The following is a 26,365-nucleotide window of genomic DNA, read 5'->3' on the forward strand; positions in this document are numbered from 1 at the left end:
CTTGACAGGAGCTAAACCCACATGCAGTACCTTGGCTTTGGCAACTCCATGGGAGGGTCCAACGCTAAAATAAACAATGCGGCCGTCGGCGCGAACTCGAAGCGAATGCTAGAATAAGATGAACCGTATCCAGAGCACGTGTGGAAGGATCCCCAGCGAAGCATAATCTATTCTCCTGTGATGATAATAATAACAAGCGAGATTTCGGTGATAAACCGCAACCAGAAAACCTGACCTTTCGATGAGAAGAAAAGAGAAGCCCGTCTAAACTCGGAGGACCCTACGCAATAAATGCTACATGTATGTATGAAAGAAAAAACGGCTTCCAGTAAATGCCTACACTGCAACGACGGTAACGTCCGATACCCAATTACGAATATAGTAATAAATGCGATTCATCGTGGAAAAATACCTAGATTTGTCGGTACGAGCGTGCCTGAAAGCGAATCAGCTTAGCGCTAGAACAAGAAATGTCCAGAACACGTTGCAGGAAGGATTCCCATGCTTCTAGGATATCGTGCGAATACTGGTAGAAAGGATGGAGAATCACAGTTCAAGTTGACCCTTACATTGCTTGTGCAGAAAGGAGTCGGTCTGTAGTTGCAACTGTATATGCACTTCTAGTTATTAGGTGCGCTCGTCGCCGGGGACCAACAGATATTAGGGTCGGGGTTAGGGTTCGACATTTCGCGATCGATCATCTGCCTGCAATCACTGGATTGCTACACACACACCATAGCCTCGTCCCCGCATCGTACGCCGTGACCGTTCCGACATAGCGAATCATGCGTATCGAAATGACCAGAGGTGATAGGTGCGCAAAGACTTCCACGAGCGAGAGTTACAGGGAGCTTCCTCCTCCGTCGATATGCCTGCCTGTGTGGGAAAGTCTCCCCCGGCTGAGATGTTGTAGTGATACCAAGACATGTTCCATGAGCTACACCTCCATACTGCTCCTCAGTGGGGCTTTCCGCGCCCGTGTCATATATACAGTATTTCCCATCAACGAGGCATCGCATTGAGCTCCGAAGTCGAACACGTGATGGTGAGGTCTTGATAATAACCTTGGAATCATAATAACAACCTTGGAATGATGAAGGGCAGTCACGGCCGGCCCATCCCGCCGCCAGCCTCGGGATGACAATTCCTTCATCGCAAGCCCAATCGATCATTCCACTCCTGTGGACAGACAGACAGGCAGGCAGATAGACAGGCATCGTGATATCCACCCCATACGAGATGATTGGCGCGCAATCGCGTCGATAGTAAACGACAGCCGTCGCTGCGTACGGTGGTGACGATCGTTGCTGGAAATCCAGAAAGCCTTTAGTTTTCCGAGTGGATGTGGATTCTCCCACCTACGTCATCTCCATCATTGGGTGCCCAGGTGGCTTTGCTCGTCGGTGCGCCGGCATCATCGCCGTTCTCGTGTATATCTCTCTCTCTCTCTCTCTCACTTCCCTCGGGCAGCCGAAACACACACGCGCGCATATACAGTACTGAGTGTAGGCAATGATGGATACGGTACGGTGTCGTGCTCTCTATCTGTGCATAGATAGGGAGAAAATTAAAAACCTGGCACTGTGGCCGTTTAGCTCGCTCGCGCTCTCTCTCTCTCTCTTTCAAGCCACAGATATGCACGATTTGCTGGACATCTCTACCTAGGTATGCAATCATGCCTTTCGCCTGGGCTGTGTCGCATGCACGAGCCGATCCCTCCGAGTCGCCGGGCGAGAAGCTTTACAGCTGTACAGGTACCTTCCTACCTACCTATTTATCTGACCTGAGTATGTATGTACCTTAGTACGTTCCGAGCTATAGCTCTGTAGAGCTGTCGCGAGCAAGTACAGAATGTATGTAGATATGTCGCAAGTAGAGAGCGAGAGAGGGAGAAAGACAACCTGCAAGCCAGTAAACAAGCCACTCTCGGATCGACAATTGATCCACGCCGTACATCGCGCCCAGGATCTTTTATACCTATCTATCGAGCCTGTTCGAGCATACTTCCGCATCCATCAGAGCAGTCTTCAATCGCGTGTAGAAATGGAATTCCCTCTCTTCTCCGTGGGAATGGGGATCGTGCGGTGGACGATGAGCAGAGACACTCGCACATACACATACACACACACACAAGCACACACAGGCACACACGCACTCTCTCTCTCTCTCTCTCAGAGCTAAGCCTCAAACGGGGCATGGCGTCGACCGGTTTCCCGGTCTGGGTGGCTTGGGTGACGATGCGGCACTTGCTTTTCCGGCGCTTAGCATCATCGTCATTTCATCTCTGTCCATCCGCAATTCATGCCCTCTCGGCCAGGAGGGAGCGGATGCGAGAGAAGCCTGCCTCTGGGATTTTTGCTCGAGACGATCGTTGTTGTTTGGAATGTTTTTCGGTGTTGAGCCGAATAACAAATATTGAGTTGGAGGCGTTGATCGGGATGTTGTCGTGTGTGTGTCTGTGTGTGAGGATGCAGAGACGGCTGAGGGATGTCACGTGTATACCTCGGTGGATGTGTGTGTGTGCGTGAGGGTGTCAGGGTGTGTGTTTCCTGTAGAGAGGTGTCTGCATCTGGCGGGAGGAAGAGCTCTCTCTCCAGGATTATTCCCCAATGAACATGCACACGGTCACGATGCGGCTCGATCGGCGGCGTGGTGAGTCGAGAGCCTAGACAAATCCCTCCACCACGATGAATCGCTGGGAAGCAAAGAGAGCGCGCGCGAGAGAGGAAAGACGGAGACCTGAGATCCTGACGTACGTACATACGTGCTGTGGAGGAGAAGCATGGCGCTCCTCCGTCGTCGCATGGGCAGTCCTCCCTCCACTCCAAATCCTGGCCGGGCATGGCATTCCTTCTGCACCGCCTTCCGCCGCCGCCGCCTCTATATTCAGCAATGTTACACGTCTGCAGTACAAGGTATAAACATTGCCTGGGTAGAATACTCCATCATGCACTGGTATGTGTATACCTAGACGAGTCCACCATCATAAACATGGTCGTGCCCAATTGATGGATAATTGGTCTTCGTCGAAGCGGGGAGAGGGAGAGCCGCCTCTGAGACCAACGATAGACATCATCATCATCATCACCCATCAGTCCTCTCCCGACACGCGCGGGTTCTCCGAGGCTGTCGCAAACCGACCCAATGCGGAAGACACCTCGATCGATGCTACCTACTACTACATCATCGGTCTCGACATCATCGTCGTCGTCGTCGTCGTCGTCGTTGCGCACGTGACGGTGTCGATCGTGGTGGGAGAGAAAAATCCTTCAGCGATGCCCAGATTCCAAGGTTGTTTTATTTCGATCCGGCGAGTGATGATGGTGGATGAATCTGGGCAGGCTTTTCCATCATGCATCGACATCATCATCATCATTCGAGAGGCTCGTGCCGAAAAGTCAAGCTTCGTCCAACTGCGTCATCGCCCTTTTTTTCCTTTCTTGGGCTTGCGTCTCTCCGTCTCTCTCTCGAGGGTCCTTTTTGTACATGTAGAAACGACAACGGCGGCAGCAGCAGCAGCAGCAGCACCACCGCCAACAAAGCGACTACTGCTTTAGCTACTGTAGCTACCTAGGTATGTCTGTGGACAGCCATTGACGACGATCCGAACAGACGAAATCCGGGCAATGGGACCAAATAAATAGCTAAAACACTAGGAATATTAGAACCAACTGCTGTGGATGCGATGGCCCAGTTTCACCCGGAGCCGCAGCGTCACATTTCCCATGCGTTCTAGATATTTCTCTCATCGGGCTCGGGCCTCGACCGTTGCGGCCAACTCATCACCTTTTACGTTCCGTCTCGTTACCCTCGGGCGCCCGGGCGTGCACATACCCATCCCATACCCATCCCATACCCATCCCATCCCTCCAGACAGACACACAGACGCTCACACAAATCAACTTTTGTTACAGTACATACAGCAGTTGATCGCGGGTGTGTGTGCGTGCGCCCTCCCATAACATCATCATCATAGCGTGTGTGTGTTCACCTGCGCTTCACCACCATCACCCTCCACAATCCTCGGCAACCATCATCATCATCATCATCACCACTACCTAGTACCAACCTATTCCTCCTGATATAACCTTGTCGTCTCGTCACCACACATTTATTCCTCTTTTCGATCTTTCTCCTTACTTGCTTAATCCCAACCCACTGCAATCCTACGTCCTCTCCGGGTCGTCCATCCACCGCGTACGTCGTCGTGTGAGTGTGTTTGCTACCGCTGCCGTCAACAAACAACGACAAAAACAAACTCACCACCACACCGATCCACACATTGTCGTCGCGGTGAACCAACACCCGCACTCGTCGCAATGGCCGTCGCTCGTAAGTCTTGCTTCTCTCTCTCTCTCATCACAGTCTCCATCTCGCGACACCTCCTATTTCGCAACAAACATCGCCGTCGTTTCCTCGGTCGCACATCGCCCGCCCGCCCGCGCGCTCTCATCGCAACATCACGAACGGAAGCCTCCGCTTGGAAAGGTGACCCAACGGGCGCGTCTGCTGTACTGTGGGCAGGAAAACCCACCGCAATGCGACGCGCGCGCCGGTATTCCAACATCATCACTGCCATGTCCCAATGACCTGTGTTGCGACGCGCTTGTGAAGGAAGACGGCGTGGCAACTTTTGCGGTGTGCAGGACTGCGGAATTTCGGTCACATCGACGACGCGACGGAACCATCGCTACTATTAGCACCATCGTCACACCACAAGGAACCGTCACTGACATTCACTTCCTCCCACAGGTCCCATCCTCGGCTTGATCGCCCTCGTCTTCCTCGCGGGCGGTATCGTCCTCCAGTTCCTCGTCGTCCTCTCCGGCCTCGAGACCATGCCCGAGAACCAGATCTACTTCCTCCAGGCCCGACTCCCCAACAACGCCCAAGGCATCCCCAACCCGGTCCGATGGACTTGGCTCCGTCTCTGCGGCGTTGACGGCCAGACCGACCTGAACGCCAACTGCCTGGCCACCGCCGCCGACGTGCCGTTCAGCCCCGTCGACAACTTCTCCGGCACCAACGCCGCCAACAACCTCCCCTCGACCTTCGCCGACAACCGCAACTACTGGTACTACCTCAGCCGCATCGGTTGGGCTTTCTACATCATCGCCCTCTTCTTCGCCGCCCTCGCCATCTTCACCGGCCTCTTGGCTCTGTGCACCCGCCTCGGCGCTTACCTCAGCAGCAGCTTCACCTTCCTCGCGGTTGGCATGCAAGCCGTCGCCGCCTCTCTCATGACGTAAGTTTTCGCGATGTATCGAATCTTCACACAGTCGACAGGGAACTGACGATATTTCTCAACACAGCGCCTGGGTTGTCGGTGGTTACCGTGCCTTCAACAACGCCGGTCTCGAGGCTCAATACGGTGTCAAGGCCATCGCCTTCACCTGGGCTGCCTTTGCTGCCTGGTCCATCGCCACCATCCTCTTCTGCGTCGGCGGTGCCCTCGGCGGCAAGCGCAACACCGAGGACTACGGTCACGAGAAGAAGGGCCTCTTCCGTCGCAACAAGAGCACCCGCAGCCGCGGTAGCTTCCGTGACGCCGACAGCGGTCGCCGCGTCAAGGACGAGTATGTTCAAAGAATACGTTCCTCACACGAGATATCTTGATCGCTGACCATCTCCTCTCCTCTCACAGCTACGAATAAATCACTCGCCTCGACGTCTAGCCCTCATCGGCCGAACATCGTCGTTCATGCTGCGTTTTGATTTAACCCTACGACTCCCCTGCGCGATGTGAAAAGAAGAAGAACGAAAACCACCCTGACCTCACGACCGAACCACGACGATCTGTCCTCTACTCCATCCACCACGAGGACCTCTCACGACAGCCCAAGAAGTACAAGAGAAGAAGAATAAGAAAAAAACTTAATGATGATGAAGAAAAGCACATCTCGGGTTTCACCCAGAAACCCACCCACGCTGATTCGAGCGTGTGCGGGCGCTCGGCCGCCGCCCCAGGAGGATGTCAGGAGCGCAGCAGGGATATCCCACCCGAAGGAATGAAATCCTCTTTCACCTCTGGGATGGGACCGTCCTGGTTGTCTGTCCTCCTTTTCTCGTATTCCTGATCATGATATCCAGAATCTGCTGCGTTGCGCTGCGTCTGTTTGCTTTGCTTTTTCCCCTGCCCGTTGTTGTTGTACATAATCATACATCTCCTTCTGTTCCCTCTCTCGCTCGTTCGACCTCACCGCCCCTCTCTACGGGGCGGGTGGAAGGTCCGAGTGAGAGAGAGGGACAAGAAACAGCATATAACCTAATGCATAATGTCCGCCCATCACACTGCTTGAACCAACTCTGATCTTCATCCGTCTCTCTTCCCTTCTCTTCTCTTTTCTTTTCTTTCCTTTACTATCTCTTCGCCTCGCCCGCGGAGATTCCCATCTCCATCTCCATCTCCAGTTATTTCCATCTCCCTTTCTGGACATCGCACACCTCCCCTCCTACTCTCTCTACTGTCCCCCTCTCTCTCTCCCCCCCGTCTCGCCGATGCCTGCCTTCTCCCTCCGGCAAAGAATCACACCTAGGTTTTCATCTCGTCTCCCATCCCTCATCTCTCTCTCTCTCTCCGTCGCGCGCACAGGGAGGGAAATTCCCTCAAGACATCGATCATCGTCCCCTCATTTCCTCCCCTCCCGCCTCAATTCATCGAACGCTGGAAATCACCCTCCATTCATCGAAAGAACTGCAGCTGGAAAATATCATCCTCCACTCCTCTAATCCTTTACTGACTGCTCATTCCTCATCCCTTCCCTCTTTCTCTTCGGCCTGCTCTTCCTACAATACCTCGTTTTCTTCTCGAAAAGTTGTTTGGGCGGCGGGACAAACATGCCTAACAGGGACCGACCCGGTCACTCACTGCCCCATCAGTCAACCCTAAGAGAAACCAGTCAGCCCCGGGCCTGAGAGGAAGCAGCGGGGGTTTCTTCTCCGCGGCGTCGTCCCCAATCAGGCATTTCCGATTATCATTATTACATATCAACTTATTTATCATTTTTGTCCCGCCATTTTGCGCGCCGACGCCGGGCGGGCTTGCTCGCTGATAAGAGATTTTTCCCGCGGTCTTCGCCCGCGCCCGCGTCGCTTATCGTCGTCGCTTATCTTTCTTTGCCCCAATGTATGTATGGATGTATGTATGCCACCACCACGTTCTAGATGATCTTTTATTATAGATCGAGATCAAATGCATATGCATGAATCAATGAATGGGAATGTCGTTCTGGCTTGTAAGGCTGAGCTGGACGTGGGTGGGGATGGTCAGAAGGGAATGGCTTCCTCATTGAAGTAGCTTTGGAGTGGAATTTCTCTTTCTTTTTTTTGGCCGTGTCTCGCTCATCGAGATCGATATCGGCGACTTTCTTTTCGTCCATACATCCATACATCCATACATCCATACATCCATACGTCCATACCTGCCTAGTTCATACATGCGCGACGCCTTCGCCTCGGACTACCACCGCGCGGTTTGGATCGGGGCCTGCGCGTTTCAACCTACAAGTAGTGCTTTCGCCTCTCGCTCGCTCTCTTCTTCCTCCCTCGCCACGTCCGTGGTTCTCTCTACCTCCTCCTCCTTCGTCCTCTTACATCTCAATCACGGCACGAGTCTTCTATCATGGCTACTACTACCACCACTACCGCTACCGCCACCGCCGTCCCTCCCGCTCTCCTCACAGCCATCGACTCCAACAACCACATCCACCTCGTAATCGGCTCCAATGCTCTCGCCGCTGCACGAGTCTCCCGCTCCCTCGAAGTCGGCGCCACGCCCATCCTCATCGCTCCGACCACCTCTGCCCTCCCACATGTCCTCACCCGCCGGATCGAGGAGAAGCAGATCCAATGGCTACAGCGGGGTTTCTCCGAACAAGACCTGACCACCCTCGGCCGCCCCGAGGTCGACCACATCGTCGACGCGGTCTTCATCACATCTCCCGGCGCCACCGCCGCGAATAGCGCCCTCGCCGCTCGATGTCGGCGACTCAGGATCCCCGTCAACGTCGTCGATGCCCCGCTGCTCTGCACCTTCACCCTCCTCTCCACGCATTCCGCCGGCCCTCTCCAGATCGGCGTGACCACTTCCGGACGAGGCTGTAAACTGGCCTCGCGCATTCGGAGGGAGATCGCCGCTGCTCTACCGCCGGATCTGGGAGAGGCGGTGGATCGTCTTGGGACGATGAGGCGGAAGATCTGGGAGCAGGATCGGGAGGATCAGGCAAGAGCGGGAGAGCAGAGCGAGGCAGCGGAATCAGAAACCGCACCAACGATCCCGGTGGAATACGACGCGGAGGACGACGACGCGGGTCAGACGGCCGCGTTCAATAAACTCATCCTCCCGACCGATGCCGACGCCGCCAAGGCACGGCGGATGCGCTGGCTCGCGCAGATCTGCGAATACTGGCCTCTGCAACGTCTCGCGGCCATCACCGACGACGACGTCACCACCATCCTCGAAGCTTACCAACAAGATCCCCGCTCTCCCGTCACAACCACCACCGCCACCACCACCCCTGGGGTATCCCTCCCCGCCCCTCGCCCCCGCCAAGGCCGCATCATCCTCGCCGGTTCCGGCCCCGGCCACCCCGACCTCCTGACCACCGCCACCCTGAAAGCCCTCCGCAGCGCCGACCTCATCCTCGCGGACAAACTCGTGCCCGCGGGCGTCCTGGCCCTCGCGCCGCGCCGCACCCCGCTGCACATCGCGCGGAAATTCCCGGGCAACGCCGACGCCGCGCAGGACGAGCTGCACAGCCTGGCGCTCGCCGCCCTGCAACAGGGCCGGTCCGTGCTCCGCCTCAAGCAAGGCGACCCCTACCTCTACGGCCGCGGCGCCGAGGAAGTCGCCTTCTTCCGCACCCACGGCTATGAGCCGCTCGTTCTGCCCGGCGTCACTTCCGCGCTCAGCGCCCCGCTCTTCGCCGCCATCCCGGCCACGCATCGCGCCGTCGCCGACCAGCTGCTGATCTGCACGGGCACGGGGCGACACGGCGCGAAGCCCGTCCGGCCGGAATGGCGGGAGAGCCAGACGGTGGTGTTCCTGATGGCGCTGCACCGCCTGGCCGATCTGGTGGAGAGTCTCACCGTCGACGACGTCGACGGAGCGCAGCGAACCGAAGGAGACGAGAAGGGAGAGCAGACGAGGAGGCACCCCGGCCCGACGTATCCCCTCGACACCCCCTGCGCCGTCATCGAGCGCGCCTCCTGCCCCGATCAGCGCGTCATCCGCACGACGCTGCGCTTCGTCGTCGCGGCCGTGGAGACCGAGGGCTCGAGACCGCCCGGCCTGTTAGTCGTCGGGAGGGCCTGCGAGGTCCTCTTCACCCCTCCTCCTGGTCCTTCCACTACTTCTCCTCCGGCGTCGATCAAGGAGGGTGAGGAGGAGAACGTCGAACAGGTGCAGCCCAGGTGGATCGTGGAAGACGGCTGGCGCGGCCTGGACGGCCTGGAATCCTTCGGCGGAGGCGCACACTCCTCCGCTGTACTTCCTCCTTCTCCCGTTTCCGTCGAAGACGCCACATCCTCATCATCGACGAAACCTCCTCCCGCTTCCGCAGACCAATCCGAGCACCACCACCACCACCACCAACAACAACATCCTCATCAAAACGACCACCGTCACGCTCCGCTCGTCCTCGGCCGCTCGGGCCTCTCCTCCCTCCGCGAAATGCTGCTGAGCCCCCCGCTCGGCGCCGACGGGAAGGAGCAGGGCGATCCGATGATGGGCCTGGTCGTTTGAGAGGAAACCATTCCGAACGATTCCCAGGTCGGGGATTCTCCGATTCTCTTTTGGACGAGATGGACGGATATCGTGGAGATTCGAGGCCGTCAGACTCGACGCCGAGGAGGTCGCCCGTCACGGCAAATCCCCTTATCCATGTCTTTTTTTTCCTCTCGCCCGCGTGCCGCCGTGTTCTCCCGTCAACTCGGCTCGTTATGCCATTGACGTTCTCGCTGGAATTTTCCCCGGAGTTTTTTCCCCCTGTCGTGACTGCGCGAATCCGTTCCGTGAGCACCGCGTGAGAAAGCGCGCAGTGAAGGATTCCCCCATCCCTCTCTCGATGCAGCCGGTTATGATGAATGATCGTATGACGCCGCGGGGTCGATATCCTCAAGTCTCGTTGATAATAATGGACCCTGCATATAGAGGGATATAGAGAGAGAGAGAGATATGTCCATCAGCCATTGACGAGGCACGTGGCGAAGTGAATCTTCGGAGCCGCCGCGCGAGGGCCTGTCGACTGTGACGAGACCTTCCCTTCAATGACATCGTCCGTGGAGATTTTTCGGCGAGGAAAGGTCATCTTGCTTCCTTCCCCATCATCCACGCCTTGTTGACCTATGTACGAGCTAAGAGCTTCGATCCTCCCGGCGACCGATATAACGCCGTATACACACACGAACGCCCCCGGAACGCCATGCGTCGCAGATCCATGCCATGCCGATGCTCGAGCGGAGCGGCGCTCTCGAGTGGCGCTCGGTGGCTTGAGTCCTGACATGCCGTCTCCGCCCGACCGCATGCGTGACTTGTCCTGAACCTTGCCCTTGCACGCCCATCTGGCGATCTTCTGCAGCTGGGCATTCGCCCCGTGGTGGATCTATGGGCCGTTGGCTTCGTCGCGCTGCCTTCGATGCTGCGTGGCTGTCGATCGCCGAGGATCTCTGCTCCACAGCCTACCGATCTATTGCCTTGCTATGCACGGCCTGACCTTCTCCGACGCCACTCCCGCCGATGCAATGCTCGGTGATATATGAACTCGCATCGTCCCCATTACTCGAAGATTCGAGAGCAATACGACTCAAGATCCTTCCGCCGCAGATCGAAGCTTGCTCGCCGAAGTCTTTCACCGACGACAGACCCAACCCATCACCAGCAGCCCACACTTCCGGAAAGAATCTCCCACAATGTTCATCAAGGCCGCCATCCTCCTCGCCGCCCTGACCGCCACGGCCAACGCCGCCGTCGTGGATTTCTTCAACGACAACAACTGCCAGGACTTCTCCTACTCGCGCAACATCTACGACAACACCTGCGGCCCGACCGGCGGCTTCCAGTCCTTCCGCGTCACCGCCGACGGCGGCAATTTCCAGCGCCTCACGGCCTACAGCCGGAACGCCTGCGCCGGCGCCTCCACCGCGTGCATCGACGCATACGGCAATTACGGCTGCGTCTCGGCGACGAATGTCAACGGCGGGAGCAATGCCATGAGCTCCGGGACGGGTTGTGGATTGGTTTAGATCGCTGGCGTGAGTCGTCGATCCCCGTTCTCCCTGGGACCGGGGACTTATTACTGATCTTCTTTCCTTTTCTGGGCAGCGTTCTCGTTAGTCATTGAATGTATGCATCAAGAGGCCAGGACCCCAGGAGTTCGCGACTGACATGTCGTCCCCACACAGCCATTTGATAGATACATACATATATCCATATTCGGCGATCTGATGGTTCGCGTCATGCTCCATGCTTCATGCTTCCTCCTTCAGGCGTGATGTCGCGTTGAGCCCGTGCATACAAATGTTCTCATCCGCTCGAGTCTCACTCCTACCCGACGATTGTCGACCTCAGCGGAACCATCGCCATGAAAGTGAAGAAGGTAGAACTGACGGCAACCACGACCTGTCCCCGTCATCTTCGCCGATGACATATGGTTCATGGGGAGAGAAAAGCCGCTGAGATCAACGGAGAGGGATGCAACAAGAACGGACCTCCTCTCTCTGTGTCTTCGAGAAGTTCACGCCGAGTCATCGAGTTTATTGCGTTACTACCGCCGGCGTCACCAACCGCTCGAATTGATTTGCGATGATTACCTCTCCTGGCATGTAAATCAGCCAGACTGGTTCCGCTCAGTACAATCATTCCGGCATTGGAAGTGAGAAATCTCATGTTCTGGACGATCCTCGCATCGACGACCACTTTGCCATCGTGGCGGGGGAGGGGTAGTTCTATCTCTGTGATCAAAAGGGCGGAAGGCATTGTTTGAATCATCTCCGACTTGGAATCGTCTCAGTGCATTTACCGCATGACCAAATTATCCCGCGACAAGAAATTCAGGAGATCGACCGGGAGCGCGAAAAGTTCGAGGTTCGGACGCATTCCGGTGATTAGGATTTAATTAGCTTGTCTCATTTCGCCGCGACCAATCCACGAAACGTTGCGATAGAATACGGATCATGATGCTGCTTGTGCGCTAGAGATGCTGAAAAGGTCGATACGCGTATAGAAAAGCCAGCCGCATGCCCAGGTGGTCAATACAGACTAAACCCGATCTGGTCGCTTGGCGCTTACCGCTAAATCCTCCTGAGCAACGGACACGCCCGCGCTCGTACACGACACTTCATTTGTTTCCTCTATGCACGGCCTCATACCTGATGCGTGGGTAGCGTATGTCTAGTAGACATGTCCGGTGACCGGGTACTGTGACGGCTGAACACAAACGAGCCGATGTTCGACTCTACCTTCAAGGATGAAAAGCGTACAAGCGAATGGTTGAGTCATGGTAAAGTTCAAGTTACCAGTCCAGTAATTGGAGTGTCAATTTGTCCGATCCATGTGTGTGTGTCTTGCCCAGATGTATCCTAATCAATCCCGGTTCAAGACAGTGCGAGGTGAGCGCACCCACGCGCCTCCGCCCCCGCAACGTATAAAGTCATAACGTGCACTGGGCAAGTCCATGTTCATGACCCGAAGTTGGAAAGCTAACCAGCATAAACGCTGTTTCCGCTCGCACAGACTTCACCGTGCTCGTAAGTCCCGCGTATTATGCGTCCGCGAGCTCATTTTCTTCAGTGCACGAGCTTCCCCTTCATCGCCATGGCGTAGTTCTGGACAATCTGAACTTTCCCCGGACCGGATCCGAAGAGAGAGAACTCCAGCATTACGGATTACTCGAAGGGGGAAGATTTCAAGATAAGCGTGAACTGACCCTGTCGTTTTGAAACTGGTCATGAGGCTACTAGCGTCGACAGGTCGATCGTCACAGTGTCACCATCAGATATACAAATGAGAATGTCTCTTAGATGAGTCATATGAATGAGTCGATTTTATGATTATATAGCGAATGGACACCTCGGAAGGTAGCAAGTTGAGTCCGCTGATAGGTCAAAAATCCCAGTTGTCCCCCGGCTCATTCAGGCAGCTTTGTCCCACTGCGCAAATGACGAGGGACCATCATACTGCGAAGGATTTCCTCGGAACAGTCTTGAGCAGCTTGAACGACGAGTTGAGGATTTCTGCCGAATCTAACAGCCGATGGTGCTGGATCCGAAAGCGTTGCTGCCTCCGGCGCCGTTGATGGCACGGATGCAGTTGTACACGCCGCTGGCGGGGATGCACTGGGTCTGAGGACCGGCGCAGTTGTTGGGGCTGTACGAGCGGACGAACTGGTTGCCGCCGCCGTTGGAGATGACGCGGAAAGACTGGAAGCCCTGGGTCGGGGCGCAGGTGTTGTCGTAGACGTTGCGAGTCCCCACAGACTGCCCGCAGCCCTCGTCGGCGAACATCTCGACGACCACGGCGTTGGTCAGGGCAAAGGTGCCGATGAAGGCGAGAAGCATGGCGTTGATCTGCATGTTGATGGAGAAGAGGATGATCGGGCTTGGAGAGCTGGTCTGGTGGGTTGAAGGCTTGTGGTTGAGGCTTGAGATTGGATTGTGTGAGTGATGATTTCCAAAAAAGCATTCATGGACCGGCAGGCGACTTATATATCTTTTCTGAGCGCTCGACTTCGTCCATTGCACCTCCTGACTGTCTGAAGTCACTCAGCGTTGCGAGCCCGCACAGTCGCAAGGAAGAATAATACCCACGCCAAGGTACCTGCCCGACATCCGTTGTGGACCCAGCTTGTGTTGGATAGTCTGTTCGCCGTGACGTTGAATGTCGCTTTGGAGATGGTGTCGGGTGGCGAAGCCCAGCATCAGTGAGAGGCCTGATTCCTAGATGGTGACGTTCCGCGAATCAACACAAGAGCTGCACATAACCCGAGTGTTTTGGGGCCGTAACTGTCCTTGTTCTACAACAGTCCTTATGGATCTGCGTAATGCTTCGTAGACGTATTTAGCTGCCGCAAGCTGGTGCGGTTACAGCGGAAGTGGAACGGTTAGTTTCGATACACTCAGCGGCAGGGTCCTTGGCTGCGATGTCCCTGGCTGCGATTTACTTGGCGGTGATGTCCTTGGTGGTGATGTCCTCGTAAAGTCCTTGGTGGTGGGGAGCCTGGCTGCGATGTCCTTGGCGAGGTCCTTGGCGAGGATGTCCTTGGATGCACTTCCCAGCCATGATTGGCGATGTGATGTGTCAACCTGGACTTCTTAAACTCGATCATTCAACCTAGCCGCCCACTTGCCGTCAGATGTGATGCTATGAAATGGCAACGCATCTGGTGAGCACGCCGGGGTCAGTTCCGGTGAACAGTCCCGCATCCTTAGCGCGAAGCTTAATCTCACCCCCCGGAAGATGAGATCATGTATCTCACCTCAGCGCCGGGCGTACGCACGACAAGGATGTTATCAATTGTCGGCGATCGCGCATTACGCGTAAACAGATCTTCACACATGGCGAGATCACCAGTACTCACACCCGGGACTGGATCGTATATACCTCGCCTTGTGGGTCGCAACTTATCTGTTCAGGCGCATTAAGGTATGATTTGCAGTAAAGTTTGCCCGACGAACATAGACACTAGTACTGCTGGAGCCAAGGTCGGAAAAATGTAATGCACGAAATGAAGCGGAACGACCGAAGTTATTTTCCAAGCATGCAATGATCAATGGAAGCCTTGAGAGGCAGCCAATGATTTTGGTCAAAGGCTGTAGGGACCTGGGATTTGGGATCGGCGAGAGGGTTCAACTTGTCCAAGCCTGGCTGAAAGTCCTGAATCGCTCACGTCGAGGTTGAGCATGCCAAAGCCCAGCAGGAGATGTTGGGGTTGGCGGACGCGTATTTTCCATCTTCGCATTGACGCGCGTATTGAGTCGTACGTGGCAAACACGCCGCACATGCTCCTTCAGCAGGGACTCATTGGCCTTTTGAACTAACCTCATCGGCTTCACTGAAATCGCCCGAGTTACTGAATGCGGCCGAAAGACCATGTCCTGAACCTTGTACACGAAGTTGACCTTGATAGCTTCGTCAAGCAGATCCCTGTCGATGTTGGCACCCATCGGGCGAGTCTTAGACAGCTTCCGATGAGCTTCATTTTCATCCATGGCTGGAGATTGGTCAGAGCACAACCTGGGCGCTGTCCTTGGTATCTCATTATGGTGATATGGCGTTCCGGGCTCCTTTCAGTAAATGCCACGAAGATCAATCGGGAGTTTGTACATGCTTGAGGCCACGACTATATGTGTTCGGTGTGAGAAAGGACTATCGGTACGTTCCGAATTTAAGCCTTGATTTTTCACATCGCATTGATTCTGGTTCCAAATGTCAGAGCGTAGGTAGATCGCAATCTCCAGCAGAGATGCATACAAGGCTGTCCGTCCAAACAGAATTGAAAGGCATACGCATGAAATCCCAGTATGTTCAGATGCTTGCCTGGATTTTGTAAAGGGCGAGGAGCTGACTATCCAGCTGATACCCGCACATTGAAATCATGCTTCTGTGACGCATTTCCTTGGAGTATACGCACGATCGAATTCTGCATCTCATGCGGAAGGAATTGCTATGGTGATGCAGATGACGCTCATGAATGCACAGCTATGTGTAATGGTAGTGAGCTCTCTTTCATTGATCTATCGTGTATTGGTCTAATTTGCCGGTGCTTCCATTTCATGCTGAGTTGCCATAATTCCACATCAGCTGAATGCATAATGGGTGCCAGAATCGTGCAAGACAAGAATGAACCTTGTAACACAACCCATTTTGAGGACAACCTCAACTGGATCGGTTTGTAAGAACTCTTCTATAAGAATCGTGGATTGCAGATTTGTAGCGCTAGGTGTCTTGAAGAACAGTAAAATGATGAGTGCTGAAAGAGCTCCAATGAGAAGATTAATGTAGAAGCACCTATCACCAGTCAGAAAAGCAGCTCAGCGAGCTCATAGATCGGGAGAAGTCACCATCTTCAGCTGACGGATTCGGAGAATGCACCACAAATCGACAGTCCCGCGACGGCTGCGATGCCATAACCTGCCAACAATCCCCGTGTGCAATGGTCGCTGCTTTGGTCTGGCTGAAAAATCAATCAAAATGTAAATTTCCGAGCCAATACCTGCTGCACCCGGGCCGGTAATCGCGCGTCCCAAGATGAGCACGGCGCTATTGGGCGCCACGCCACAAAGCAGAGAGCCTAGTTAAAACGCAAGGATGGCCAGAAGAAAGATAGTCTTGAGAGGGAAGTACTTGTGTCCTTTCTTCCAGGCGGATTGAATGCCACCGATTATAATGAACAACGCGTCGCTGTACCAGGCGACGTCTGACTGACCTTGGAATTCGTCCGCAATATTTGGGATTGCAGTTGCGACGATGGTAAACTAAGTAAGTTACCCAAGCCTAGGGCGACAACAATTGTAGCCAGCCTAAGTCCAGTCGGATACTCGGAGGTATCTTCACTCTTTCGAACATCGCATTGTTTCTCATCTTCATCGGATAATTGGTGCAATCTTGAATTGTCGCCTTCCGTCACTGACTTTGCTTGTGGCGGCTCTTGCATGTTGTATTCTCTAAGGGTATTGTTGATAGATGAAAAAAAACAGTGACCACTTCAAGATACCTTCCTCTATTTGCTCCAGATAGGGCATACGACGGTCATAGATCTGACCTGTTGCTTGGTTGGATGCATCCCATGGACGAGAGATTGTTCTGACTTGTTGCTCGTTGGAAGATGGGTCTCTAGACTGATGATGGACATCATCGAAGTCAAACAAAGCACATCAACTACCCAGGCATGTGGGTGACATAAAAAAGGGCAAATCTTGCTGTGATCTACATGCCAAAAGTTTGCCCTTATTTTTATCCCCAGCGTGCCAGGGTTCAACACCAGCGTCCCGCCCGTATATCTAAACTTCAGGGGCTTTTATTACAAGTACAATATCCTGTTTAGAAGGATCCTAAGATTCTACGCAAAGCTGCAAGTAATACAAGTCGGATAAATATAATATAGACGTACGCCGAGACCGACGCGGCTCGGAAACCAATACCTCTCCATGGGCGCATCGTGGAACATCCATAATAGGATATTCACATCCCAAAAGTTAGATGGTGCTCGACCAGCCTGAGCTTCCTTGAAAGCTGCCACCGCAGCTCGCCCAATAAGGCACGAATCCGGATCTGCGAACAACCATCAGCAAGAAGTACCCATCAACCAGTGAACTCCAGAAAATCATGTAAAGTCACCTACCGAACTTCTCCGGTGCTGTCGGACCTTTCAAATTCGAATCCCCAAAAACTGCCCCTGAAACTCCAGACTTCTGTTTCATGTCGGGGTGAAGCAAAATCACAGACTCGAAGCCTGCATCGCGTGGAGCTCCCTCGACTCCGGGTTCGCCATCAGGGGGAGGTTGAGTCGAACCCGCGCCCGAGATGCACAATTAGGTTTGCACGCCTGCGGCTCTCGCGTCCTTGATGTTCGCAGTGCATAACTTTCGGTCAATTTCCATCGTGGCTCGGAAGCGGCCTTGGGGGAGTGGGCGATGCCGGCGGCGTTGGAGATGACCGTGGGCTTTAGGTTCTCAATAGAGATCTTGGAGCCCCATTGGGCGGCTAAGTCTGTTCGAAAATATTCGAGTTTGGGAGAGGTTTGTGTTGTGCGATGTCGCGACCATATTGCCTTTGATGGAACCAAATGTAGTGTCGTTCAGAAGCGTGGTCAAGATTTGGTTACCGACATGAGTGGTACCGCCGAAGATTGCGGCTGTTGCCATCTTTAAGATTGATTTCTCTTGTGATTGATGATTTCAAGGATCCCAGGGTATGAATGACAGACGGTGCATCTGTGGACGAAGAATGTCGGTATTGAACGCTTTGGCGAGCATTGATGAATAACACTAGTCTCCTTGTGGACGGCCACCGGCCGGTAGTGTGTTGTTCCTCAAAAGATCATTATCAGGTTCCAATGGGCCTCTTATGTATTGAACATCTGAATGGCACTAATCGTAGTACTGTATGATACGCATCTCGCATCTTGGCCGCCTTGAGGTGCAGCAGCGAGTAGGAATCTCGATATAACAGGGGACCACGGCAATATAAAATGCCGTCGTCAGCCGAAGATCTTTGCTCCATGAACGTTTAAGCTCTCCCAGGTGGCTGACAATACTCCCCTGGCCTCAAAGATCCAGTTTCAAGGCATCTAAATCTCTAACAATAATGCAGTCATTCTACATATTCTTGACCTTCATTCAGACATCCTATTTCAGCAGCCCAAGTACTCCATTCAAGACAATTCCCCGAAAAGCCTCCTCATAGAGTATTGCATCGTTTCATACCGTCACAAGTCCACCAAGAGGCCAAACCTCTTCTTCCTCTCCCCTCAACGTCCTCCACCACTCACTTTGCCTTACAAGCTCACCCTCCTCCCCACCCAGCAACGTCCAATACTTCTGCAAAAACCAAACCCTCGCCTCCCAAGATCTGCAATCCCACGGGGTTCCCGATGAGTTCTCTCCCTCGAGCATACTCCGTTCCTTTCTACTTCCTCCGACGCCACTCCAGCAGATTAATCCATCTAAAAGATCGGCGAATAGCTCATCTTCGGGGATGGGTGGATAAGTTATGATCAAATTTCGGCGGAAAGTCGGAAAGGGAAGGACGTCGATGACGGGGTGGTGGCGGATGGTGATTTGTTCTTGGAGGGGACGGAGGTCTGGCTTGAGAGTGTGAAAGATATTTTGAACTCGTGAGACGATGCCGGATGGCAATATTGTTGTGTCGCAGTCGGATTTGTTAGGCATGGGTCGAAAGAAGGGCGAGAAGGCCTCGTCCGAGCAGATCATTCCTTCGGAGATGCCTATGTGCTGGCAATTCGAGAACATGGCTTGGATAATGCAGAGTCGTTCGATACATAGTGATTTGGCGGGGAGGTTTAACGGTGGCTGGGAGTGGTCTCCGCGGTATTGTGGGCTGTAGCGATATTCTTTCGCGCCGTTTGAGGAGATGAGCTCGAGATGGGGGCCTTTGCAGCCACAATCGAAATGCTTGATCGAAACGGAAGTTACAGGATATCCGAGGAGAAGTAGGGAATCGTCAATAAGATTCGCGTCCCATAATGTCGTGTCCGTAGACAAATCCGTCATATGATTCGACTCATGAGATTCTTCGGCATGGGTGTGCGAATCGATAAGAGTGTCTTCGCACGACGTCGACTTATTTTTAGACGAATCCGTACTGATTATGTCTATCGGAGGCGATACTATGGCACTCGGCGGAACCTCCGAGACAGATTCGTCAGGTTGCTCATTTTCCGCCTCAAGCCTCTCGAGTTGGCCAAGGCGTCTCTTTAATTTCTCTCCTAAACGGCAAAACATTATTCGCCGCCGGGACCAGCATTCAAAATTCGAGTCAGAACTCACGATATCTCTTCTGAGCGATAATGTTTTGTTGTCGCCGCTTCTCGGCATCCCGACGAATCGGCTTTCTCTTGGTCGTCGTCGCATTGTGTTGAACGGGGTCGTTGTGGCTTTCTGGCGGGCTTGGTAACATGATGAAGTCAAGATGGGAAGTTTGTTCACGGCGATTTGATTACGAAGTCTTGAACTGCACTCGGAGTGGTTGCATGAAGTTACAACCTCTTGTCGTCGCGTCGCACTCGATACGAATGGCTGACGGCAGTGGCTGACGTGAGCCACCAACGCGCGGCTTCGGGTGAGGCACAGTGAGTGCCGACATCATGCACCGTTGCATTGAATTTTATCATTTTCTTGTATTAAACTTCACAACATGTCCATGACCGATGATATAGATTGCGATACTTTCCCATTCCTCAACTCTCTTTCAAATATCTATCCGTCAAAGAAAATTGACGATGTATACGAGCAGCTATATGAGGTCGCTTAGAAGCAGAGCACGGACGGAGAGTGTATGAAGCTATTTAGCTATCGAACGGCGACAAGCTTGGGTCAATATTTGGAGCTGACTTGGCTGAGGCTCAAGTCGGACACATGATGTAGATGGCGAATCGCGGAGACACGAGGGCGTTAATCCACTACTTCTTCAGCGCTCTCGAGAAAATATACATGGAGGGATCGTGCGGCTTGCCTGCATTTACCTTCACCACGGTTATCGTTCTCGTCTATGGACTCGCATCGACGGCGATGGTGTGAAATATTCGAATCGTGGTATGAGATTTCATATGACTTATTTCTCGACTTAGACATACACCAAACCGCTTTAAAGAACGCTGCTCGACTGCACCTGACGAAGAACGCCGATCTCGAGAGGCTCCTCTACGGTGCCAAAGAAGAACTTGATATCGCTCTGCTAAGAGTGGGTACCATCACGCAGTCTTGTAATATTCCAGCTATTTACGTCCCCCAAACAGAATAGACAGACATCTTAGTCTACCCCGGGGTGATTCACCTTGTCGCACTCCTCGTCGCGCGTGTGTTCATTGGCCCTGAACTATGCCGAAACCAAGAATATCTGGACGTGAGCGTAATGTTTGCAGCCAATTGTCTGATAGTGTCGAGGATCCTGACATGGTGTCCGTCTCTTTTGCGGCCTGTTGTCAAGCACATTATCCCGGGACGCATCCATCTTCGTCGTCAGGAAGCGCAAATGCGGCGGCTTCTGATGCCATTCATCACACAACGTGGACAGACAGCAGCGGCAGGAAATGAACAGGGTCCAGATGACCTCCTGCAGTTGTTTACAGATGCCTCGAGTCAGGCGGAGAAGAACGATCCGGGGTTTCTGGCTCTCTCGCTGATCAACGCGTGCCTGGCCGCAATCCATTCCACCGCCATCGTGGCTACCAATGCAATACTTGACCTTGCGACCCGACCACAGCTCATGGATCCTCTTCGTCGGGGGCTCAGAAACGCTTTGCGATCCGGAAGGTAATCTCGTCCTCGATATGGAGCTGCTCAAACTACCGGTACTCGACTCGTTCCTCAAAGAATCGCAGAGGTTTCATCCATCTGGTCTGAGTAAGTCTTCTCTTCTTAGATTGGCGTAGATTGATTTAGGCTCATTGATTTTATGTTGCTGCTCCATTTCAAACACACAGGCAACGCGCATTCAAAGTTGAATTGAGTGACTCATCAAAGCGCCCAATCTCTGAGAATATGAACGTAGAGCATCAAGCCGAGAGCGTCGAGCATCAGCCAGCGGAGAGAGCAATCGAGTAAGAGGTTGACGTGAGTCACCAGCTTCGCATTCTCTACAATCTGCTTGTCAACATCACTCACCAAGGCTTTGGATTACCGACTCACCGACTTGACCGACACTCCGTATTGTGGGATACAAGACGAAGCATTGAAAGTTTAACATTCCGGATATATGTTTTCTCAGATCTCTGTTGCCCAAAAATTCCCAAAACCAAAACGTCCATCTACGTACTCGCCAAAACCCCCTTCTGCATCGTCTGTTTAAACGCCTGGAGCGCGACAGCAGGTGCATAATACGGAACCTCATGACCCGCACCGTAGACCTGCAACCACGAGAAATGACCCTGAGTCTTGTATAGACCACCCGCCTGGCCATTAACAGTGTAGCTCTGAAGCGACTTGTCATTGAAGCCCGAGGGTGCGATCTGCTGCGCGACACGGTAGTTTCCAAGGTAGTTGCAGATATAATCCGCGTCACCGGCCCACATCAGGACTTGAATTCCGGAGTTGATGTCGCCTAGCATGGTGGTGAGGGTGGAGCGGCTGTCGTCGCCGAAGTTCTCGAAGTTGCTCTGGACCGGGTTGGAGCATTCCGTGTAGGCGACCTTGGCGCCGATTTTGGCGCGAATGGTCGCGCTGTTGAGCCAGGGTTGGTAGGCGGTGGGAGGATATGGGTCGTTGGACGGCTCACGGACGTCGTAGACGTCGAAGTCGGATTCTTGGATGATGGCTTCCTCGATGTTGCGTAGGCAGACACTCTCGGCGTTCTCGCAGGCGTTGGTCTGAGAGCTGCTGGTGAGGGAGCTGCATTGCTTGAGGGCAGGAGCGCAGTTCTTGGTCATGCGGTTGTTGTATGTGGTGACCTCAGAGGCGGAGATAAGTTGGCTGGACTCGAGGTTAGTGCTAAATCTTATAATGCATGTTCAAGATTGGACTCACTTGTATGGGTTGCCATAAGCGTAGTCGATGAATGCCTGGTATTGGATGGTCGGGTCGTACCAACCGTTGTTGACACCGAGGGCAACAAGATTGATCTTCTGGCCAGAGACGCTTCCGCTGGCGATTTTGGAGTTCTGGCTTTGAATGTAGCTGGCGAATTCCGGACCGTAGTGACCACCGTAGGATTCGGTGAAGATACCGAAGTCTCGGCTCGAATACTGCGGAAATTGCTTGTAGAAAGCTTGAAGAAAGAGCCAGACATATGGCGCAGCAGCGACAGTGCCAGCGACATTTGGAGTGCCGTTATCTCCGTAGGAGAAACCAGTTCCGACAGGTTGGTCAATGTAGATCATGTTGGCATATTCGTTCCAGGAGTATGGGTTGGAAGAGGGAGTCGAGGCACCGTTGTAGAATTGGCAGGGACCGTTCTCCTGGAAAAGACCGATCATGGACGAGCAACCAGGTCCTCCATTGAACCAAGTGGCGACAGGTGCGGTGGTCGGGTTGTGGCGAGCTTCGAAGAACCAGAAAAACATGTGAAGTCCGTTGCCGACGTCTAAGTAGCCGCTGTACTGGTTCACGCCGGGAGTGGTCTCACAGACACCACTGTTGCTGACGTAGTTGAGGGTGACGTTAGTCATCCTGTCCTTGACGACGGTGTGCTTGATACCCTCTTCCGTCACATAAGAGCTACGCTGGAGATGAGGGTGCGCAGGCTCGGCAGCAGGAGCAGCCAAGGCCGCCACCGCGCCGGCGAGGAGGACGAAGAACTTGGCAAGCATATTTGGCAGTGGAGTCAAGTGATCCTGAAAGGCTTGATGTTTCATGGAGGGAGGTGCTGGGCCATATTCTTATACACACGTCGGTCGTCGAGGTCGCCGAGTACCTCCATGAGCCTTGATCTTCCATCTGCTAGCTCATGCATCACATCATCTACGCTCCCCGGATGGTGTATGGCGTCGACGAGTGGGAGACGATGTTGTTATCGCGCTGTGTGGGGAGAATATGTCTTTCCATTAGGCTTGATGATGTTGATCGGCGGGCATGTCGACTATTCCAGGCGCGTTGACCGAAGGCCATCACGCGACATGCGTTCGCGCCAATGACGAAAAAGGCAGGTAGCTTGGTGAGTAGTAATTCCGTCTCGACCTATTGCAAGCTGCAGAGGGACCTGAGACAAGTTGATATCTTGGTTTCTTGTTAGTGGATCTGCACGATGTAACCACGATGGCTGATAAAGGGCGGAGTGGGTTGGAGCCAATCGGGCGCAGCCGTCACCCCAACTTGTCTCCCACGACATCGGGGAAAAGGCTCAAATTGAAGGACGATTGGGCAGAATGGGCGCCTGTCTCCCCGGCCCAATGTCCCTTTCCTGCATAGTCCGCACGACCGGTCATTGTCCACTTCTACCGCCGTCGCGAAGGATTCCATTCCTTATCTCGCTCATTGTCCTTGATCGACGGCTAACCATCGCTCCGTGCAGGGTCAACATACCTAAATATCGCTTGGCAGCGGGTCTATCTTGCTTATCACGTCTTGACTTTCGGCGCAGTGGGCAATGGCTTCATTTAGCGTCTGCTGCGAACACGGACAATCTAGCTCAACAGGCAGGTCAACTTCTAGACTAATGGGTGTTCCGCGATACAATTTATCCGATGATAACATAAATATCTGTGATTCTCTCAGCGGCCATTGTGGTGAACTGCCGGGAAACCTGCTGTCATGGAATGTGATCATCTCCGCACGAGCTCGTTCTGACGGCTTGCGCCCCGCCAGAAATGATTCCAACCCTTTTTGGGTCGTGATTGGATGATCGCGGCATTTAGCCAGAATGTGGCATTTACCTGGTCTCCACGGCTCTCCATCCATGATTCCTTCCTCGCCGAGACAGTTGTGTAATGATATGCCAGCGCATTGTTTAGATAAGTATGCAATAACCAAGGCCACTACTCAAACATCAATGACCATCGCTGCCCTATCATCCCCAGCCTCGGCGCCTATAGCAGCATTGAGCATGACCGTCGTGTTTCTTCTCCTCTCATACTCTTGTCTCCTTGACTTCAGTACCCTCCCAATGATCACATCACCCCAAGCGCCAATCAATCCAAACAGCATCAGGACCACAATCCACCACTTCATTGCCGTACTCAGACTATCCCGTTCTCCCACTCCCATCATCCTCACGTATACTCTCTCAACACTCCATGACCATTTCACATCCTGTCTTCCGTGTCCGGAGTGAATATGTCCGAACACAACAAGCCGAGGGCGTACACGTTCCAACACTCTCGTAAGATGCGGACAGCCCTTATGATCCACGTCCGCTGCAGGCTGATCTAGATAGCCCTTCGGAGGACCATGAATCAAAAATATGTCAACATCCGATGGGGTCTTGCCAGACCAGACATCCCGAATAGGAGGATATTGAAAGGCGAAAGTACCACAGAGGGGAGTCTGCGGAGAGCCATATATTTTGAGCGTCCTGTTTTCTCGAAGATCTTCTGAAAGATAAATCGATGCGAGCTTCTGCTCAGATGTGCTATTCCGATTGGCGGTGGATGCTGGAAATGTCAAACTCGCGACAGAATTCTCAAGGTAGACAACATCGTGCCAATTCAGATCTGCTCGCGAGGAACCTGGACTCTCAGCAATCCGCTCGGGATGGTCGCGCACAAATTCAGCATCGAGTAATCTATCGTGATTGCCCGCAATCACGACCTTGTGACGATGAGGCAGCGATGCCAACCATGACAATTGTGCTTGTATCTCCTCAAAGGTGCCTTTATTGCTGAGATCGCCGGCATGGAGAAGGATATCGCCATCTGGGACTGCGGGTTTCGTGTTATGTGTATCTGATATGCAGACTACGCGTATTTTATGGCTTGATCTCCCTGGGGCATGCGCTTCTGCGCGTCTAGTGCTGTCGATTAATGTCGGCCGGTGACTGTACAGCCAGAGGGCTATAAACGTTGCGGGCTCACGGCGGAAGTTCTGCCATGGTGTGCGAGGCGGAGGCTTCCAAGGTGACGGGCTGGAGATACTCGGCATGATCTAGATTGAAGTCCAGCTTTAATGACATTGTCGAAATCGTAGAATCAATCTAGAAGAGTTGTCCATTTTGGATAGCCCGATAAGAAGCGATACGACGTCTGTCTACACGCGAAAACTTTCAATTTGCGCATATAATAAATCCCTTCCGGTCCTGGAGGATATTGCCAGACGCCCGCGCCACAACGCCGACGGGCGCGACTCGCCCGGCGATTTGGCGGGCGGCCAATGAATTGCGGCGAGCACAGGCGGGGCAGCAAGGGCTGTTCGCGTCAAAGGACCACCCATTTTGGCGCACGATCAACAACCTGCCGTGTAATCATCTACGATGCGTCAACGGTTCCGAAAGCGATGAAGATTGAATCGCGATGGGCCTTCTCGCCTCCCTTCAGAGCGAGGTTTGCGAAGCCGTTGCGCTGGGGAACAAGTGCAGAGCCCGCGGAATCGAACGAGCTCTCGCCAGCACCACGAACGCTCATCGCGAATCGCGTCAATTGCGAAATATTCTACCTCGAGCGCGAAGTTGACCGCGATTACGACACGCCTCTTGCAGCGCTCTACCGCATGTACGAACACCTAGTCCTAGATCAATCTATCGAGATCCGCAACGAAATCGAACATATCTGGTTCATGCGATGGCCAGTCCGCGATCTTCCTGATCCCCACGATCCTGATCCGGAACGCTATGCCTGTCTCGCATGTCTCCCTGCACTGCTTTGCCTGGCGTTCAATGAGCGGATTCGACTTGGATTACCGCGCCATGCTCCGTCCATATTCTCGCACGATGATTTGGATGTCTGGAGGGCACAGAAGCGGGTATATGAAGAGGAACCCGCATGGGCGACTCGTGTACCACGCTTGAAGGCGACTCTTGCCATTCCTCATTGGGACAACGAGAAACGCGATTTCGTGACGCTCGATGGTTTTGAAGCGGAAGGCGCGTGTGCTGAGTCAGCGGCGAAGAACATACTCATCCTGCGGCCGCATATTCATTTCATATGATCGATCCATCCGTCGTCGCATGCGACAAACCTGCGGCGAATCGCGACGTGCTGTAGCGATGAAATGACCATGGATACACACCCAATCGCGTCGGACGCCAGGTGTCTCGCAAAAGCTG

General features: G+C 53.6%; 13 protein-coding genes across 13 annotated transcripts; 7 read left to right on the forward strand and 6 right to left on the reverse strand.

Annotated features, from left to right (window-relative positions):
• Positions 1–722: 722 nt before the first annotated feature.
• Positions 723–1,217, reverse strand: K489DRAFT_373754 (uncharacterized protein; the record flags this gene model as incomplete). Its single annotated transcript, XM_033603457.1, has 1 exon — positions 723–1,217. The coding sequence occupies one exon, from the start codon at positions 1,215–1,217 to the stop codon at positions 723–725; it is 495 nt and encodes a 164-aa protein (XP_033456346.1).
• A 1,660-nt stretch (positions 1,218–2,877) lies between these two features.
• On the forward strand, positions 2,878–3,654 carry K489DRAFT_384230 (uncharacterized protein). Its single transcript, XM_033605811.1, has one exon. The coding sequence runs from the start codon at positions 3,009–3,011 to the stop codon at positions 3,555–3,557; it is 549 nt and encodes a 182-aa protein (XP_033456347.1). The 5' UTR covers positions 2,878–3,008; the 3' UTR covers positions 3,558–3,654.
• A 665-nt stretch (positions 3,655–4,319) lies between these two features.
• On the forward strand, positions 4,320–5,654 carry K489DRAFT_413212 (uncharacterized protein; the record flags this gene model as incomplete). Its single annotated transcript, XM_033608011.1, has 4 exons — positions 4,320–4,332; positions 4,753–5,245; positions 5,313–5,576; positions 5,645–5,654. The coding sequence occupies 4 exons, from the start codon at positions 4,320–4,322 to the stop codon at positions 5,652–5,654; spliced, it is 780 nt and encodes a 259-aa protein (XP_033456348.1).
• A 1,506-nt stretch (positions 5,655–7,160) lies between these two features.
• On the forward strand, positions 7,161–9,680 carry K489DRAFT_396640 (uroporphyrinogen-III C-methyltransferase; the record flags this gene model as incomplete). Its single annotated transcript, XM_033606881.1, has 4 exons — positions 7,161–9,088; positions 9,143–9,316; positions 9,401–9,484; positions 9,561–9,680. Exons 1-4 carry the CDS (start codon positions 7,622–7,624, stop codon positions 9,678–9,680), a joined length of 1,845 nt encoding a protein of 614 aa, XP_033456349.1. The 5' UTR covers positions 7,161–7,621.
• A 282-nt stretch (positions 9,681–9,962) lies between these two features.
• On the reverse strand, positions 9,963–10,639 carry K489DRAFT_79076 (uncharacterized protein). Its single transcript, XM_033608927.1, has one exon. The coding sequence runs from the start codon at positions 10,521–10,523 to the stop codon at positions 10,182–10,184; it is 342 nt and encodes a 113-aa protein (XP_033456350.1). The 5' UTR covers positions 10,524–10,639; the 3' UTR covers positions 9,963–10,181.
• A 269-nt stretch (positions 10,640–10,908) lies between these two features.
• On the forward strand, positions 10,909–11,241 carry K489DRAFT_413214 (uncharacterized protein; the record flags this gene model as incomplete). The annotated part of the gene is made up of 1 exon (XM_033608012.1): positions 10,909–11,241. One exon carries the CDS (start codon positions 10,909–10,911, stop codon positions 11,239–11,241), a length of 333 nt encoding a protein of 110 aa, XP_033456351.1.
• Positions 11,242–13,239: 1,998 nt separating this feature from the next.
• On the reverse strand, positions 13,240–13,569 carry K489DRAFT_373758 (uncharacterized protein; the record flags this gene model as incomplete). Its single annotated transcript, XM_033603458.1, has 1 exon — positions 13,240–13,569. The coding sequence occupies one exon, from the start codon at positions 13,567–13,569 to the stop codon at positions 13,240–13,242; it is 330 nt and encodes a 109-aa protein (XP_033456352.1).
• A 4,485-nt stretch (positions 13,570–18,054) lies between these two features.
• On the reverse strand, positions 18,055–19,693 carry K489DRAFT_345314 (uncharacterized protein). The gene is made up of 2 exons (XM_033602328.1): positions 19,504–19,693; positions 18,055–19,442 (listed from the first exon to the last, which is right to left on the reverse strand). Exons 1-2 carry the CDS (start codon positions 19,631–19,633, stop codon positions 18,415–18,417), a joined length of 1,158 nt encoding a protein of 385 aa, XP_033456353.1. The 5' UTR covers positions 19,634–19,693; the 3' UTR covers positions 18,055–18,414.
• Positions 19,694–19,943: 250 nt separating this feature from the next.
• Positions 19,944–20,546, forward strand: K489DRAFT_384237 (uncharacterized protein). Its single transcript, XM_033605812.1, has 3 exons — positions 19,944–20,247; positions 20,304–20,416; positions 20,472–20,546. The coding sequence occupies exons 1-2, from the start codon at positions 20,101–20,103 to the stop codon at positions 20,322–20,324; spliced, it is 168 nt and encodes a 55-aa protein (XP_033456354.1). The 5' UTR covers positions 19,944–20,100; the 3' UTR covers positions 20,325–20,416; positions 20,472–20,546.
• K489DRAFT_326419 (uncharacterized protein) lies at positions 20,492–20,992 on the forward strand (the record flags this gene model as incomplete). Its single annotated transcript, XM_033601905.1, has 1 exon — positions 20,492–20,992. A coding segment is annotated over one exon (501 nt), but the record flags the coding sequence as incomplete, so codon positions are not given.
• Positions 20,993–21,482: 490 nt separating this feature from the next.
• On the reverse strand, positions 21,483–22,979 carry K489DRAFT_413217 (carboxypeptidase S1; the record flags this gene model as incomplete). The annotated part of the gene is made up of 2 exons (XM_033608013.1): positions 21,483–22,143; positions 22,198–22,979. The coding sequence occupies 2 exons, from the start codon at positions 22,977–22,979 to the stop codon at positions 21,483–21,485; spliced, it is 1,443 nt and encodes a 480-aa protein (XP_033456356.1).
• Positions 22,980–24,101: 1,122 nt separating this feature from the next.
• Positions 24,102–25,290, reverse strand: K489DRAFT_384239 (uncharacterized protein). The gene has a single exon (XM_033605813.1). The coding sequence runs from the start codon at positions 25,243–25,245 to the stop codon at positions 24,148–24,150; it is 1,098 nt and encodes a 365-aa protein (XP_033456357.1). The 5' UTR covers positions 25,246–25,290; the 3' UTR covers positions 24,102–24,147.
• Positions 25,291–25,596: 306 nt separating this feature from the next.
• On the forward strand, positions 25,597–26,247 carry K489DRAFT_325985 (DNA-binding protein; the record flags this gene model as incomplete). Its single annotated transcript, XM_033601872.1, has 1 exon — positions 25,597–26,247. One exon carries the CDS (start codon positions 25,597–25,599, stop codon positions 26,245–26,247), a length of 651 nt encoding a protein of 216 aa, XP_033456358.1.
• Positions 26,248–26,365: the final 118 nt, after the last annotated feature.

Source organism: Dissoconium aciculare (genome assembly GCF_010015565.1).
Source record: "Dissoconium aciculare CBS 342.82 unplaced genomic scaffold K489scaffold_14, whole genome shotgun sequence".
Taxonomy (NCBI): Eukaryota; Fungi; Ascomycota; class Dothideomycetes; order Mycosphaerellales; family Dissoconiaceae; genus Dissoconium; species Dissoconium aciculare.

Excerpts from the sequence above, each read along its gene's own strand:
- K489DRAFT_384230 (XM_033605811.1), top strand. The coding sequence starts at position 3,009 with ATGGATAATTGGTCTTCGTCGAAGCGGGGAGAGGGAGAGCCGCCTCTG.
- K489DRAFT_79076 (XM_033608927.1), bottom strand. The coding sequence starts at position 10,523 with ATGCGGTCGGGCGGAGACGGCATGTCAGGACTCAAGCCACCGAGCGCC.
- K489DRAFT_345314 (XM_033602328.1), bottom strand. The coding sequence starts at position 19,633 with ATGTTACCAAGCCCGCCAGAAAGCCACAACGACCCCGTTCAACACAAT. Across the intron at positions 19,443-19,503 it reads TATCGCTCAGAAGAGATATC|GAGAGAAATTAAAGAGACGC; the intron begins GTGAGTTCTGAC and ends TTTGCCGTTTAG.
- K489DRAFT_384237 (XM_033605812.1), top strand. The coding sequence starts at position 20,101 with ATGGCGAATCGCGGAGACACGAGGGCGTTAATCCACTACTTCTTCAGC. Across the intron at positions 20,248-20,303 it reads GACTCGCATCGACGGCGATG|ACATACACCAAACCGCTTTA; the intron begins GTGTGAAATATT and ends TTCTCGACTTAG.
- K489DRAFT_384239 (XM_033605813.1), bottom strand. The coding sequence starts at position 25,245 with ATGCCGAGTATCTCCAGCCCGTCACCTTGGAAGCCTCCGCCTCGCACA.